Below are 17,250 nucleotides of genomic sequence, written 5' to 3'. Positions count from 1 at the left end.
GCCTTTTGTGACTGTCACCGTATGTGTACTAGATGCCGCTCACAGAGGCGATTCAGCAGCGCTACACAGCAGCATGCTTTTGCTTTTGCATGACAGCAGAGATGGTTACCAGCCATACTGCACCATCTACCAATCCATAAATTGGTAAAAAGATGATCATGGCTACCAGTCCTTTTGCACTGCACCATTTGCTGCTGTCATAAGTGCCCCTGGCTGCTCTTAGCCAGGGTCGCAAAAGCCAAAATTGGGAATGTCTCCCAGAGTCAATCCCTCCTTTTTGGTATCTAAAAATAGAATCAGTCCTGCCTAGAATATGGGCAAGTGTACTAGAGAACCACTGTATCAGAGAGCACAGCTGCTCTGTGTCAGATCCTGCAGAAATTATGAGCTGTATGCTATTCACAGGGGGTGCTCCTGCAACAACCCCACCTGTTGATTCCATTCTTCCCCCAGCCTTCCTGGGCTACTGTAGCATTGTCCCCCCACTTGTGTGATGAAGTAATAAAGAATGCAGGAATAAGACACACTGACTTGTTAGTGAGAAATGAGTGGAAGGCAGCCTCCAGCTGCTATGATAGTCCAGACAGGACAGTAAGGAGTGTGGAGGAGAGGAGCCCAGCATCCCTCTGCTAGTCCAGGGGCAATTGAATCTTTTTTTTACACATGAAGGGTGGGGGCTGACAGAGGTCAGCCCCCTGTTGCTATGACGATGACAGTTATCAGCCATACTGCACCATCTACCAGGAAAAATTAGGGCCAGGCACCCTTGATAGACCTCACTGATGCTAGTCTGCATGGTTACCAGTCCTTTTGCACTGCCCCATGTGCCAATAGGCTGATGACGAGGATGGATACCAGTCATATTGCACCATCAGCCACCCATGGCGGGGGGGAGCAAGGATGTTGGTGTTGAGTGCTGCAGCATCGGGTCTATCTGCAGCATTCAGTAAAGATAGGGTGACATGTTAAAGAGTCAAGAGAGGATTGTTTTCCCTTTCACTTCTGGGGGTGGGTGGGGAGGTGCGTAAATTGCCGAGCTATGCCCTGACCCACCGCGGACACTGTGTTTGACCCTAGAAGCATTTGGAGCTCAGCCAAGAATGCAAATACTTTTCGGAGACTGCAGGAACTGTGGGATAGCTTGAGTCCTCTAGTCCATGAGCGTCCATTTGATTCTTTGGCTTTCCGTTATGTTTGTCATGCAGTAGTGCGCTGAGCGTCTATGGCGCTATGGCGTCTGTCTGGAGATTTTTTAAAAATGATTTTGAATTTCGTCTTCTGTAACGGAGCGCTGATAGAACAGATTTGCCTGCCTTTACAGCGATCACATCCGCATGGTCCATGTGGGAGCTCTTTCTTTATTTTGATTTTTAAGTGCATCACCACACGTGCTGATCTGAGCTCCACGTTAGGCAAACAGGAAATATTCAAAAGTTCGCGGGGCTTTTCCTGTCTACCTGGCCACTGCATCCGAGTTCAGATTGCTGTCCAGAGCGGTCAGTGGTGCACTGTGGGATACCGCCCGGAGGCCAATACCGTTGATCTGCGGCCACACTCACCCTAATCTGATATGGTAATTCCGATACTAGCGCTGCTCCTCTCGTTAGGGAGGAGTACAGAAAGCGGTTTAAAGAGCCCTTTATACCGATATAAAGGGCCTCTCAGTGTGGACGGGTGTGGCATTAAATCGGTTTTACGCTCCTAAAACCGGTTTAAACGCCTAGTGTAGACCAGGCCAGAGAAGTGTACGCACATAACACTGCTACACATCTACCACCAGGTAGTGGGCCAAAGTGCTGTAACATCCAGAACGTTTTTTTCTTGGCATACCACTTTTTTTTCTTAAAGTGAGCCTCTCTTACAAAGGTGGTGGAGTTTTACAGTAGAAGAAGGATTTAACAATAATGATTTGATGTATTATGTGGAACAAATTGTTGGCACTAATACTTTCCAAGAAAATGGTAGCTAGACTAATTTAGCTAAACCTGTGCAGATTTGTGGACAATCTAAATGCATCCAGGAATGCTATTCTTCTTTGTATAAAATTCTTTTTCATATAAGGATACAAAATATTCTGGCTCTGTAGCTATAACAGATATTACCTATTACTTTTTTCATTATTTATAATTTCAGTGCACCCATCAACATACTTCTCTATGTATACGTATGTAAATATATGGTGTCTAAAACTGGCAAGGTGACAATTCTGTACGTTTTAGCATTAGTGAATCAACTTTCATATAAGCTAGATGTCACTTGTAATTGAAACATTGCAGTTTGGAGCTTCAGGCTATGCTGGCATTAGATCTTACGAGTTAAGGTACCTCTGTAGAGAAACGTCCCTTTGCAGGACAGCACTAACGTATGTGCTTATGTCTCATTAATGGGACTTAAGTGCATGCTAAATCTTATGCATGTGCTCAAGAACTTTCCTGAATAAAGATCAACTTAGGTACATGCCTAAGTGGTCTTCTAAATCCAGGCCTAAGATGGCCTTCTTCCATAACATAACATGAAAAATTGAGATTGTTGTAGCTCAATATTCTAAATATTTGAAATGGTGATACATTTAAAAAAATATTTAGTTATTGAACAGATTTTGCATTTTGAGTCAAGTAATATTGAAATCTCTAGAGATCAGTGGAATCATAGATTCATAGATTTTTAAGGACCATGATGATCCTGCTAACACAGGCTATAAAACTTTATGCTGTAATTTATTCATCAAGTCCATAACTTCTCTTTGAGCTATAGTATACCTTTAAGAAAGATACTCTTTGGAAAAGAACATATGTGCTAATCATAGAGTTCTAAAAGTCACCACCTTGTAGTTCAGGAATCAGATATTGCATGTTATTCTGCCAGAAGGAAACACTTAAAAGTTTGTGAGCCAGCCCCAGTGTAGAGCTGACCTTTAGGCCCAGCAAAGCCCACTGTCCAATTTGGGAACTGCAGTTTCAGCCTTTTCCTTCTAATGTCAGCTCTGAAAATGTTAAATTAATGTGAACCCATCACTAAGGTTGAAAGACTAAACACTGTTGCTACACTTCAGCAGGTAGAGGATTGGATGGGGTAATGGATGTGGGTCTAAAGACTACCCACCACCACCATTCTCTTTTTCCATTTTATTTTATTTTATTTTATTTATGTGTATAATAAAAGGGAGGAAAGCACCATTAACAAAATTTTAACAGGAACAGGACATACATGTAATTCAGTGAAGTTTGGGGTGTGTAACAAAGACTTATTTCTGTCTCTCTCCATAGTCCTTGGGTTGGCCTTGTGCATAGTTGTGTGATTGTGGTTGACGGTGATTAGAAAAAACGGAATCTGAACACTTACAACAACTCTAACAGTGGTCATGTATGTTTTGCGGTGGAGGAGGGTGACAGAACACAGTTTCAGAGGCTTACCCAAAAAATGCATGGGCCTAATTGTCAATCCCTTACACTGATGAGACTGACTTGGAGCTGCATGGGAATTGTAGATCAAATCCTCCTCTACAAGCTTAATTCTCTGGCTAGGCTATATCTCGCATGATGCACCACAGTCATAGAATTCCCATGATGTACCACAGTGCTTCACAAAACATTTTGATTCGGCTTCACAAACTAAAATGTTTCCATTTAGGTTGACCCTTTTTTATTATTATTATTATTTTCCCAATGGCAAATAGAAAATTTTTGGCAAAATCAAAATTTTCCTGTGGAACATTTTAATTTTGTGGAAACTGATTTTCCATTAAAAAAAAATCAGTAGAAAATTCCCAACTACTATTCAGCCCCTGATGAGTCCTGTCTCTGGAGAAGTAATCTTTTAGACTTACAAGAGTTTTTATTGATGTTAATGTGTATGATAAAATCTCCTGGTGAAATTTATTTTCTAAAATAAATGATGGACTGATCAGATTATTCATTGCTCGGTGTCAGCTTAATTGTCTTTATTACCTTTATCCAAATTATGCTCTCTTAAGTAGAAGATATTCTTTTATTGACTTATTTTTAAACATTTCTCTAGAATTTGTTTCCATCACTCTGAGATTGGGGGGCTGGATGTCTCCAAGGATTGATAATAGGATGTGAAGGACTTAATTTCGCCAGCATTTGAATGCTTTGGGAGTCCATACAGACTAATTTCAGAGTAGCAGCCGTGTTAGTCTGTATCCGCAAAAAGAACAGGAGTACTTGTGGCACCTTAGAGACTAACAAATTTATTTGAGCATAAGCTTTCGTGGGCTACAGCCCACTTCATCGGATTTGTTAGTCTCTAAGGTGGCCACAAGTACTCCTGTTCTTTTTGCGGATACAGACTAACACGGCTGCTACTCTGAAATTAGTCAGTATGGACTCCCAAAGCATTCAAATGCTGGCGAAATTAAGTCCTTCACATCCTATTATCAATCCTTGGAGAAATCCAGCCCCCCAATCTCAGAGTGATGGAAACAAATTCTAGAGAAATTTTTAAAAATAAGTCAATAAAAGAATATCTTCCTGTATAACTTTTAGGGTTTTGTTGTTTGTTTTCTCCAGCTAGTGAATTCCCAGTAAAGAACATTGCACTTGTCCTAGGCCTGGTCTACACTAGGACTTTAATTCGAATTTAAAATTTGAATTCATTTTCCTGTCTGGGCGTTTGAATGCTCTCCAGCAGAGGAGTCCGCAATCCCAGAATAGAAAAGAGGTCCCCAGCATGGACTGACCGAAAAGTCAGGATCTGATCGCTGTGTGGGGGAGTCTGTGAAGGACCTAAGACAAGGGTATCAAAAGTCATGCCATTCTAGGTGGGTCTGCCACCAGTGCCCCACCAGTAAAGTGCTACAAACAGGGAAACATTTATTTTTTAGAAACAGGATTTATACTGGGGATATTTCAAAAAAGTCTCAGAGCAGCTGGAAAAAGCCTCAGCAAGAGGTTTCTTTGGAGGTGCTTTATTGGGTGCTCCGTTGAAGCACACTCTCCGCCATGCATGCATCCCTCAGGGGGGGGGGGCGCCGCATCACCTCAGCATGCAGGTCCTGTCCTGGTCTCTGCAGGCTAACTCTATGTGCTCTCTGTGTGCTCTGTCTGGCGCTCAGGTGATGTGTGGAAGTACTATTGTGCATGGTAGACTTTTACTTTGCATAAGAATGACCCTCGCAACACAGTTTTTTTTTTGCAAGAATGACCCTCGCTAACAGAGTTTTACTTTTGCAGAAAAGCATACAGGGTCTTTCCTGTCACTGGGCGGGAGATGCCGCATAACGCCATCTTTTTCTGCTTTGCACATTGCTCCCAGAGCAGAGCAGCAGCACTAAAACTGATAAGCACTCTGTCTGTACTGGGCTTACCAGGACTTTGTGCAAGAGGATGTAATGAGAGCGTTTCGAAATCTCGACTAGTTCTGAGATCTCCTGAGACTTGGTTCCTCTCTTGGTCTTGTTCACTGAAACTAGACTAGACTTGTACTGTGTTGGCAAACAATGTGTGTGTCAAATCACACACTTTTTACCAGCTCCAGAGCGGAGGCGCAGAGCAGAGACAGTCGAGGAGGAGTGTGTGTGTCAGCACACACACCACACCCGGGAGAGGAGGATGGGGGCAGGAGGGAGGAGCAGGCGACGCTCGCTGCTCTTGGTAATGAGGAGCAGAGCGACACGCTCCGCGCGCCGTAGCGTTCTGCAAGGACGCAGCAAGGAGAGAGGAGGAGCCCCTGCAGCAGTGCATCTGCAACCGCAACGCCAAAGTGACAAGACGGAGGGGCGGTAGGCCGTGAGAACTGTCCTGCACGCAGCACACACACCGATAGAGACAGAGACAACTGTCGTCTGTAATTTGTTGCTTTTTTGCTGCCCCGGTCTTTCCTGAGGTGTATGCTTGTGTGCAGGTCCTGGCCTGCCTCCCCCCCCGTATGTAAGGGCCCTTCTCAGCACGGGTGTCTGGCTGATCGCAACAGCAGCCAGGCGGCGATGCCAGAGCACACAGCAAGCAGCAATAACTACGGATATTCTTTTGGCTTGCTCAGCCGTAGTTGAAGAGTTCCTTTTTCAGTGTCCAAGCGCTGTATAGGGCTTTTCATGCCAGGGCATCTGCACATCCCCAACCTATTTTTTGGTCCCCGAAAGAAAGTGCCCTGCCTGGAGGCTAAACTTGCCCGCCACCCCCGTTGATGTTTGTAAAACGTCCCCTATGGTCCACCCACAGCTTGCAGCCATTGAAAAAAAGCCCTTTCGGTTAATGTACTGCTGGGTCCCATCTATAGCCCCACCGCAGTGGGAAGATGACCTGGACATTTCCGACAGTCACTACTTTGAGCAGTTGTTCAACGATTGTTGTGTACTTACTTGAATGACAGCAATCCCACCGGTATTTGCCACGCACCAGTGTGGTTCGCTGTGACCGGCTGCTGTCTGGCGTGGCAAGTTTCCAGGGCTATGGCGCTTCCACTTGCACAGTCAGGCTGCTCGCATCCTTCCTGTCCTGGCGCGGCAGGCAGGGGGGACAGCAAGTCACAGTTCAAGAGAGAAAGTGCGCTGCATCCTGAGAAGCAGCGCACTCTGTTGGGGTGAAATCCCACATTCCAATGGGCAGCGGAGGTGCGGGAACTGTGGATAGCTTCCACACCTAGAGAGTTTAGTATTTATCATTTTGGACCAGGGGAGTTTAAATAAACTGATGTCAATCTAGTTGGCTGTCTGCAAGGAAACATTACTGATTTCTATTAGTAGTATTCCATGCAGCCTAAAGATGTACACCATGTTCAGGGGTTCAGAACACCAGAACGCAGAGCTTTTAATTCTCTGTAAATAGTAGCATTGTGCTAGAAGCCTTTTTTTCCAAATGTAACTAGAAATAATATTGTGCGCATCAGTTTAAAATGAATTGACCTTTTTTTTGAGTGGGGGTTGTGTGTTACTTGTTTTGGAGTGCCTCCATTTGCCCATGCAAATAAGAACAAAGCAAGGATATTATCAGGCTGCAGCAAAATTATGAGGTAGGCCAGTTTTAATGGAAACATCTGTCATTAACCCTTTTGCAGAGGTTGCCCGGAGGAACCCTTGTGGGTAAAAGCTGCATTGTGTTATCGTACCTAGCAGTGCTCAGTTGCAAAGGGATGGCAAGCGTAACGCACATACTCTGTTGAACAGGGTTTACTCTAGAGTTCTGAAGGCCTTGAACAAGGAGAAAGACACATGACTTTTTTTTTTAAATGTGTTTTTCTTGGTTAAAAAAAATGCAGAGAATGTGGACCAATTAAGGCTGCTAACTTCCAGGTTTTACACTCAGCCACCGCCTGGCGGTTTAGTGGTATTGTACCATGACATTGGGGAGGGGGGCGCAGGAGAGCGAGAGAGAGGTATAACTGGTGGAAATCCCGAAGTTATGGCATATAGCCCTTTCTGAATGTAAAAAGGGAAGATTATTTTGAACTTCCAAATCTAACAGAAAGAGGGTCTTCATTTTCAAAGAAGGAGGTCTACATTTTCACTCATTGTGGGAATGATTGTGTATTTGTGCAATAGCAATAATGCATTCTGGTAGTCAAAAGAACACAGATAAGTAGAGTTAAAAACAAAAAAAATCAGTTTTTAACGTTTAAACACAGACAAACTGCTAGCTCCAACTCGCAGTAATAACAAATAACAATTATTATTGTTATGTGTTGACAGCATGTTCGTAACACAGCAGAAGATGTGATCCCTGCCCCCCACGGGGCTTACAGCCTACATATGTTTTATGTAATACCTACCTACTAAAAATTCTTCGTTGCTTTACACTTAAACAAATATTGCTCAAAGGCTTTAAATAGGATTAATAGGTAGATACTTCTGATGCATCTTACTAGGACCTAATTGCTGTCACGGGACTAGCATCATGTTATAATCTATAATCATGTTTAAACTTTGCTGTTCCTAACACCTTTCTTGCATCGTTTTCCAGACCAATGTGAAGGGCGAGAACAATCTTGCCAGCAAAACTGTACTGTAGATTAAATTATTCTTGTAAATCTATACAACAGCTTTGCCATGTGGTTCACAGAGAGAAAGCCCTGTCTACACTTATCACCTTGCTGACACCAGACTTGTTTAAATAGCGTGAGGATTTTTTTTAACTAGCTGGCATGGTTCTGTTTCCAATGTTGATAGGATTCTCATGAGTGAAGAGCGAGAGCTGTGGGGAGGTGCTTGTTCAGGTAAGAGGAAGGGAAGTCACAAAGTGACTTGTGTGCTTTAAAAGTGCCTCAAACCAACCTGCTAAAGTGAATAATGATTTCAGTGATTTCACTTGGTTAAACACAATAGTCAAAATGGAGTCTGTTTGGAAGGCATTTTACTTTAAACTATGATTTTAAGCTCTTCAAGGCAGGGACAGTCTTCTTCTACGTATCTGTACACGTCCTAGTTCAATGGGAACCCAGCCTTCTTGGGGCTTCTAGGCAGTTCAGTAACAGTGACACTAGTAATAGGCCAAGATATAGTGATTGTATATTAATTATGCTGATTACTTAAGAATTCCCAATTAACACTCGAAGTTTGGTACATTCTTGTCCCAAGATCAGGCCCAGTATTATTAAAATTATTGTTCACTTGGGAACCCCCACAGTTGCATGGTTGCAATACACACTTAGGACAAACTTTCTGTATTTGCAATCATTTTATTCACACAGTTAGCAAAGTTACAAACACTACAACACAGAGAAGTAGAGAGAGAACAGAGTGAGCGTCTGATCATCCATATACTCACACCATCCCTTACAGAACAACTTGAAGTGTGGTCATTATCTTCCTCCTCATCTTCCTTGTTACAATCACCAGTGGTCGTCATTCTGGCATCTCCCAAGGGTTACATCACCCAAGGCATGCAGGCTGGGATACAACTTTTATAAGATGTTATGTTGACACTGCTATGCCTAATGCATATTCAGTAGGGGGTTCATTCCCTTTTCCTTATTTGTATTTCCTCACCTTATTAATGTTGGGATGTCCTTCTCATGTAGGTTACTAGTCTGTTAACCTCAAGGTCGTTAGCATATAACGGTACGTCTATACTACCCGCCCGGGTCGGCGGGTAGCGATCGACTTCTCAGAGTTGGATATATCGCGTCTCATCTAGACGCGATATATCGAACTCCGAACGCGCTCCCGTCGACTCCGGAACTCCACCACCGCGAACAGCGGTGGCGGAGTCGACGGGGGAGCCGCGGACTTCGATCCCGCACCGTGAGGACGGGTAAGTACTTCGAACTAAGGTACTTTGAGTTCAGTTACATAGCGTAGCTGAACTTGCGTACCTTAGTTCGAACCTCCCCCTCCCCAGTGTAGACCAGGCCTTAGTCCATTAATTACCATGGCATTCTCGTGGTCAGACACTTGCTGATGTTCCTAACTTAAAAATATCTAAGCCCCTTTCGTTTTCAGTTTAAACTGATTTTTTGTAAAACCCAGGATTTTTTTTGGTAAAAGTATTATTTTTATTTTTATTTATTTTTTCCTATTTTCACCCTCCTTTTATATCATTCAAATATATAAAATATAACTTTTTATTAGGAGAATACAACATATTACGATAACATATTAGTCTGTATATATGCAAAGCTGCCTGTTGAAGTAAGGCTATTAGTCTAGAAGGTGCACACAATAAACAAATGGGCACTCACACAAGCTCTGAAGTGCGTACACATCTGAACATACTGATGAATCTCACGCCCACCACGTACACATGTCAAGCTGTTAGCAGATAATGGTTTAAACATCCAACACACTAAAATGGGAAGAAAACAAAAATTTGTAACCAAATACATTTCAGTACACAAGGAAGTATTCAAAAGTTTAAAAAAAAAAAACAGGAGAAAAGGATGAAGTTGAGTGTATGCGCTGCAAATGATGTGGCCCAATTATGAAATGTAAATATTTATAAGCCAATAGTTCTAAGTCTAAAACAGTAAACTGTTTATTCAAATGAAAAGTTTTATTTGGGGATTAGAGATATATTGTCTTAAACTCAGAGGTGGATTTGTGTTTTGAGTTCTGTTTTAGTTCTGCAGCAAACCACGTTGAATTTCATTCATCAAAGCATTAATCTACCGACTACTTTTCCCCTGTCCTGTCCACCAAAATAAACCCCAATATTTACCCAGAAAAATCAATAGTTTTTTCCACCAATTTTCATCTGTTTCTGTTGTTGTAGTAATAAACACCGATAAAGTTCTGGGAAAAATTAAATAAAATAAAAATTTTAAATGAAGGGCCCTAAAAATATCTAAAGCTGATATAGACTAACACCTTTTGGTTACCTGTCAACAGTTTAGTCACTACAGCATTCTGTCTTGAGATATTTTATGTTCTGTGGTTATTCCTGGTTAACTGCTTATGCTAAGGCTTTTTGAGCCTTATGCCTAGTTTAGCTAAACTATTGTTTTAGAGGCCTGAAGCCTGTAAGCTCATTGCTTTACAACCTTAACTTATGTCTATGCCTGGCCTAGCAAATACCTATACCTGTAGGCAGGGCCGGCTCCAGGGTTTTTGCCTCCCCAAGCAGCAAAAAAAAAAAAAAAAAAAAGCTGCGATCTGCAGCTCTACCGCCGCTGCTTCAGTCTTCGGCGGCAATTCAGCGGCTGGTCCTTTGCTCCGAGAGGGAGTGAGGGACCCGCTGCTGAAAAGCTGGACGTGCCGCCCCAAGCACCTGCTTGCTGGGCTGGTGCCTGGAGCCGGCCCTGCCTGTAGGCTACATTAAAAGACTGGAAAACATGTCTTGTAGTGATAGACTCCAGGAGCTCAATCTCTTTAGCTTAACAAAGAGAAAGTTAAGGGGTGACTTGATCACAATCTATTAATACCTACCTGGGGAACAAAAATTGAGTCTAGCAGGCAAAGATATAACAAGATCTAGTGGCTGGAAGTTGAAGCTAGAGAAATTCAAACTGGAAATAAGGTGGAAATTTTTAACAGTGAAGGTAATTAACCATTGGAACAATTTACCAAGGGTTGTGGTGGATTCTCCATCACTGGCAACTTTTAAATCAAGATTGGGTTTTTTTTTTTTTTTAAAGACATGCTTAAGTTCAAACAGAAATTAATTCAGGGAAACCCTATGGCCTGTGTTATACAGGAGCTCTGACTAGATGATTATAATGTCCCCTTCTGGCCTTATAATCTGTGAAAAGGTTCAGTTTGGGTAACCATCCAACACTCCAGGACAGATAATCAGCTGACAAAAATTGACATGGCTCCATCAACTTCACTGGAGCTATTACATTTTGTACCAGCTGAGAACCTGGCTCTCCATCCTCATTCATGCCTCTAAGGTCTGAGGATCAAAATAGGAATTTTGTTTTGGCTGGACTGGAATTACTGCAACAAAAGCTTTGCCATTAGTTTTTTGCTGTTTCCAGGCCTGGCTGAAATGCAGAATTACAGACATACAAAAAATTTAAACAAGAATAAAAAATTGACCAAACTTCATCTAACTTCTAAGATAGTTTGGGTTAGTTCAAAGAGGATAAGAACAAATTTGCCTATTCTGACAATGCTTTCCCAATAACACAGATGAATATGAAATAACTGTTTTCATTCACAGGTTGGTTGGCCCTTGGCACAAGGATATTGGGTGAAAGTAGCATTGGGGAAACCTTGGCTGACATAGCTACAGTAGCCAACTCTACATTACCTGACATGGCATGTGTGCTGAGGTAGGAAGGGGCTTAACAAATCATTCTGGTGATATATGGACAGCACGACAGACATTTTCAGGCTGTACCAAGCCAGAAGAGCACCCCAAAGGCCTACAGGTCTCTGACTTATGCCCACAGGGACCTGTGAAGCACAATGGTGGAACCTTTGCCGCCTCCCTTTGCACCGCATGCTGAGCAGACCTTGGTCAGAACTCAGGCTTGGAGCCAGGAAATCCATAAAACACCTAGACTCTTAGAAATGATCTAACATAGACATCTGTACTCTGTGTTGAATTCAAGTCTATGTTCTGTCTAGCCCCCAAGTTTTGTAGCAAAGTCAGCTCACACGTCTATCTCTGCTATGGCTGCGATGACAAGTGTCAGTGTCATAGGAAACGTCGGCAGAGCTAAAAATGTTGATTGTATGTTGTACCAGAAAACTCTTTTCTGCTACCATTCTCATCCATCTAGAACTTGCTGCCCCCTTGTGATCAGCCACAGGTTGTTAAATAAAATAGACTTATTGTCATCCTGAACTCTTGGTTTATTCCACTGTAGCTGTTCCAAAGCAAGTCCTGGATCCCTTATTTAGAATAGAATAAACAGATTGGCTTGCATTAACTGCTAGCCTGTTGGGTTCTGTATTCACTTTTCCTCCTCCTCCTCGCAACCCCGTATATTTGGTGAAGGATTTTGACAGCCAGCTTCCATTTAGGGCGCTAATGATCTTGGTGGCCCTGCTGCTGTTTTTATTTGTAATTTGTGTAATGCTGCTTTACATATTTATTATCTGGAGTGCAAATGGGCTACCTTATCTTCCCGCCGTGCTCTCATCCTTTTGTGGAGGAACCTGTTTGTTTGACTTGTTGTACGTGTGACATATTTTAGAGTGACATTTAGCAGTGTGGGATCTCACATTTGGATACTTCTAGCTTGGCTCTGTGCTCATCCCTCCACTTGTATTTTGAAGAGTAATTTCATATTTTCTTCTCTATTATTTTGTTTGCCAATATGGACAAGAGCCATCCCTGGAAGGGGGTGCGCATTGGAGCTGGCACTGAGTGAACCTCTGGCATAGGGAAGAGAAGCCGTTCCTGTGTCAAGAAGGCTTGGGTATGGCTAGGTCCTCCAGCCTATTCGACTGTTAGCTGATTGCCAAAATTCTGTGTGCTGCCTTATGCCAAGACTTACTGAGAGAGCGAGACCGTGCGTGTCATCTCTATAGATGTTTAATTAATAAACTAGCAGATAATTTCCATAGTAATTACCTTACCTAAGGTGGTGGGAAAAAGGGGGAATCCCTGTGCACGTTTTTAGATTACATAAATCACAGAACTGTTCCCTCAATAACAACCGCATGCTGATTTGCAACCTGCGTTAGTAAGACGGGCACAAAGTGAATGTGATTTTTTTGGGGGTTATTTTGCATAATTAACAGCCGCAACACACATTTCTTCCAGACCTGCTCCATCATAAGTGATCTTGAATACTTATGTTATCTAGTTATCTTATGGGTTTTGTATGTATTTATAATCCAAAGGAATGATTCTCCATTCTGTCACAACAGCTTTACACTAGTGTAACTTCACTGAAGGCAATAGAAGAGTTACACTGCCGTAAACTTGTGAAGCAGAATGGAGAATCGGCTCCCAGGGTCTAAGTGCTCTCCTACAATAAGCTTCTGGAACTTGATTATTCTACTGTCAGGCTCTCTGTTCATAAACCTATTCCCAAGACACCGCACTGTGCACACACTTGCAAAATAGAGGGTGGTCCCGAGTCGTATCCTTCTAGAAGAAAGTAGAATCTCCAAGGAGGGGAGACATGTTCCAAACCAAAGTCAAGCTTTCTGAGAGTGTACTGTTGAGTAAGAACATGGAAAACAATAATTCAGTTAAAACCTTTTAAGCCTTGGTGGAACAAGAACAACAAATGAGGGGTGACCTGTGAAACAGCCACATTTTTAGAAACTTGAAAGTGGTTTTGAGCAGTTGTAGTCTAGTCACGGATTCATTTACTTCCCCCCTTTCACTTTTCCTGCCTCTACATGAACAGCCTGTGCAAGCACTGAAAGAAAATAAGAATCTTAAACTCATCAACATACCTGCCTACCATCTGGCACTCATCCCAGCAGCCTGATGATCTCCTTAGTTGTCCAGCAGATAGTAGAAAAACAAGAGTCCTGTGAAGATTCGCATGTCACCATATCCCTGCCAGATGGTGATTAGTAAAACATGGGCAAATTGCACTGGCTCTGCTTCCATCATGACAATCACAACAGAAACACTGGAATATTGCAGTGTAGTTTTTTGTTGTTTTTTTTTAAACCCAAGAATAGGAAGGGACAGTAAAGCACTGTAATTGTGGAATGATTAACAAGGACAAAATTTAATTACAGTGCAAAAAAAAATTCCAAGAGGGTACTGAACATAGCAGAGAATGCCCCACTGGTGATAGGCAGCCCCTCTGGCACTCCAAGGATTTTTCAGTATTCATAAACATTTCACTGTACAAGCATGCCTTGCTGAACTTTTGTAAGATTCTTGCCAACTTAAGGTCCTTTTTATTGACTATTCTCCATTCGATGCCCTCTTTCAACTCCCAGCCCTGGGCATTAAGGCTCAGATTTTAAAAGTATTTAGGTGCCTAATGGGATTTTCAAAAGCCTCTAGGTGCCTGAAACCCACTGAAATCAATGGATGCTTCTGAAAATCCCACTAGGCAGCTAAATATCTTTAAAAATCTGGCCCTAAATACTTGGAGTTAGACTGTGAGGCTTGCTTCTGCATTCGTAAATGGGTGTGTATTAAACTCCAAGGGGCCATGTGAGTCAACTCTGCACTATGCTGAGCAATTTGGAGGAAGGATAGTATAGAAAAGGACAGACTCTGCATCTCCTCAAGGTCACGAGTGGAGCCACTATTACTGCTCTATCATTTATGGGTACAACCTAATCAAGGATCTGTGTTCATTGTGCTAAGCACTGTGTGCACACGCACATACAGTGAAAGACAGGCTCTGTCCCAAAGAGTATACAATCTACATGTTGTATCCACCTGCCGTCTCTCTTCTTGCAAGTGACTGGGAGGAGGGTGGGAAACATAAAGTAACAGGGAAGCAGTTGTGAGTGATACTATTATCCCTCCCCCCACCCCGCCGCCATTTACAGACTAACCTCCTGGGGAAAGATAGGAGGTTGTCACTAAAGGTACAACCTCAGGTAAATGAGAAACCCAGCCCCTGTATGTGTTCCCTACCCCAAGTTCCTAGTCTCCTCTATGTTCACACTAGGTCCACAATAATTGTATTCTCCATGGCACTTTCTGCAGTGGAAGGAAAGAAATTAGGGCAGAGGCAAATGTGTTGATTGCAAATCCCAAAAGGCTCAGAGATTTGGCTTGCAAGAAATCCTTGGGACAGATACCATGTTTTTGTTCTGTGTTCGTACAGCACCTAACACAATACGGTTCTGGTCCATGCCTAGGGTCCTAGACATTATTATAATAGAAATAAGTAATAATTATTATTATCCAAAGATTTCTGATCCTCTTTAGGCTCATAATTTTATAGATTATCCAGTGACAACAGGCTTTCTTATGGGATTTTGAATTCTTTCTGGCCCCATCCTTCTCAAAAATACTATGGCAACTGGCTTTCCCACAGGTGTTTTACTGCTCCTGAGTCTGAATCAGCCTAGACTGAAGAGTACAAAAATAGTTAACCAGATCATGGTACCTCACACAGGATTTGGGGTCTGCATATGTTTAAGGGGAAAGTATTGATCTGATCCCCTTCCTGTTTTAATCTTATGTTTAAGATAAAAGCAGGAAATGAATGGACCTAAAGTTGTGTTCCACTTTCAGCGTGAACGCATTACAGGTTGGGAAGCTGGCAAGACCTGTACCTGTGCTGGATTGCGGACAGCATTATGGATTGGCATTCTAAATTTGTTCTAGGTCATATACATGGAGAGGCTTCTCTTCAGCTCATTGGCGACTCTAAAAAAAAAATAATAATAATAATAAATAAAAAATTAGCTTGCCAATTATGCTGTAATGTTTTACTGTAAGCTTTTAAAGGGACATAATTCATAGAACTGGAAGGAACCCGTTGGGTCACTGAGTCCAATCCCTTGCTATTGCAAGTAACCCAGTCAGGTAATCTTGTTCATGAGTAAGGCTACGATTTAGTCATAGGTATTTTTAGTAAAAGTCACGGACAGGTCATGGGCAATAAACAAAAAGTCACAGCCTGGGACCTGTCCATGACTTTTACTAAAAATACCAGTGATTAAATCTTGGATACTCGTGTGTGTGTGTGTGTGTGCGCGGGGGGTGCAACAGGTACCCGCCACTGCTGGGGGCACTCCGGACCCCACCACTGCTCTGGGCCGGAGACAGCCCTGAGGCCCCGCCACCACTGCTGCTGCTGGTCCACGTAGGGGTGGGCAGCACCCTGGGGCCCGGCCGCCACTGCTCCAGGACAACCTGGGCCAGCTGCCTGGGGCTACCCAAGCAGTGGCCGGTGCCCAGCTGCTCGGGTGGCCCTGGCGTCAGCCACACTAGCCACTACGGATGTCACGGAGATCCCAGAATGTCACAGAATCTGTGATTTCCATTACCTCTGCGAAAGACTCGCAGCCTTATTAGTAAGTTTATCAAGTTCCATCTTAATAAATAATTCAAGATTCCAGTGAAGGGCCAGATTCTCAGATGGTGTAAATTATCAAAGCTTCAGTAATCTCAGTGGAGCTATGCATTTTACATTAGTTGAGAATCTAGCCCAGGGGTGGGCAAACTTTTTGGGGCGCATCTGGGTGAGGAAATTGTATGCAGGGCCAGGGCATGGGGGGTGGAGTGCGGGATGTGGAGGAAGGGGCTCAGGACAAGGGATTGGGGCAGAGAAGGGGTGCAGAGTGTAAGAGGGGGCTCAGGGATGGGGGTTGGGATGCACGGGGTGCAGGGTGCAGCAGGGAGCTCAGGGCAGGTGGTTGGAATGCACAGGAGTGCAGAAAGGGGCTCAGGGCAGGGAGTTGGGTGCAGGAGGGGTGCGAGGTACAGGCAGAGGGCTTAGGGCAGGAAGTTGGGGGGCGGGAGGGGTTTGAGCTCCAGCCCGGTGCTGCTTACCTAAAGTGGCTCCGGGGTGGCAGTGGCGCACACCAGGGCCAAGGCAGGCTCCCTGCATGCCTGCCCTGTCCCCACGCCACTCCAGGAAGTGCTGTGGCCCCTGGGGGGGCAGAGGGCTCTGCGTGCGCACATGGAGCCCTTTGCCTCCCGGCCCGGGGGCTGCTTCTGAGAGCAGCACCGGGCCCGCAGCACCACCAGGGGTAATCCCGCGGGCCGGATCCAAAGCCCTGAAGGGCCGGATCTGGCCTGCGGGCCATAGTTTGCCCATCCCTGATCTAGCCCCAAGTTTTTAAAAGTTAGTTTCCCATGTTCCTAATGACACTGCTGTGATGGGACCCCTGGGGTGCAGCCTGGGAATGTGGGACTGCTGTGCCCCCCTTAATTCTCTCCAGCCTTGGCTGTATCTCACAATGTTTTGCTAGTGACAAGCAGCAAACCCCTCCAGGTGCTGTTATCACTCAGCACAAATGCATGTGGA

General features: G+C 43.8%; 1 protein-coding gene across 40 annotated transcripts in view; it reads left to right on the top strand.

Annotated features, from left to right (window-relative positions):
* Positions 1 to 17,250, top strand: part of SOX5 (SRY-box transcription factor 5) — an 862,257-nt gene that overhangs the window by 392,338 nt on the left and 452,669 nt on the right. For 29 of the 40 annotated variants that reach the window (XM_039543816.1, XM_039543795.1, XM_039543806.1 and 26 more), the window contains 2 exons: positions 8,123 to 8,169; positions 11,553 to 11,664. The exons of 6 other annotated variants lie outside the window; for them this stretch is intronic. In XM_039543816.1, coding sequence (XP_039399750.1) covers positions 8,130 to 8,169; positions 11,553 to 11,664 — 152 coding nt within the window. In that variant the 5' untranslated portion in view covers positions 8,123 to 8,129. The remainder of the gene's footprint in view (positions 1 to 8,122; positions 8,170 to 11,552; positions 11,665 to 17,250) is intronic. 5 more of the 40 variants (XM_039543959.1, XM_039543936.1, XM_039543944.1 and 2 more) reach the window with 1 other exon arrangement.

The sequence above is a fragment of the Mauremys reevesii genome, linkage group 1 (genome assembly GCF_016161935.1).
Source record: "Mauremys reevesii isolate NIE-2019 linkage group 1, ASM1616193v1, whole genome shotgun sequence".
Classification (NCBI taxonomy): Eukaryota; Metazoa; Chordata; order Testudines; family Geoemydidae; genus Mauremys; species Mauremys reevesii.
The sequence above is the reverse complement of the archived record's forward strand: the minus strand, read 5'-3'. Positions and strand labels throughout refer to the sequence as shown.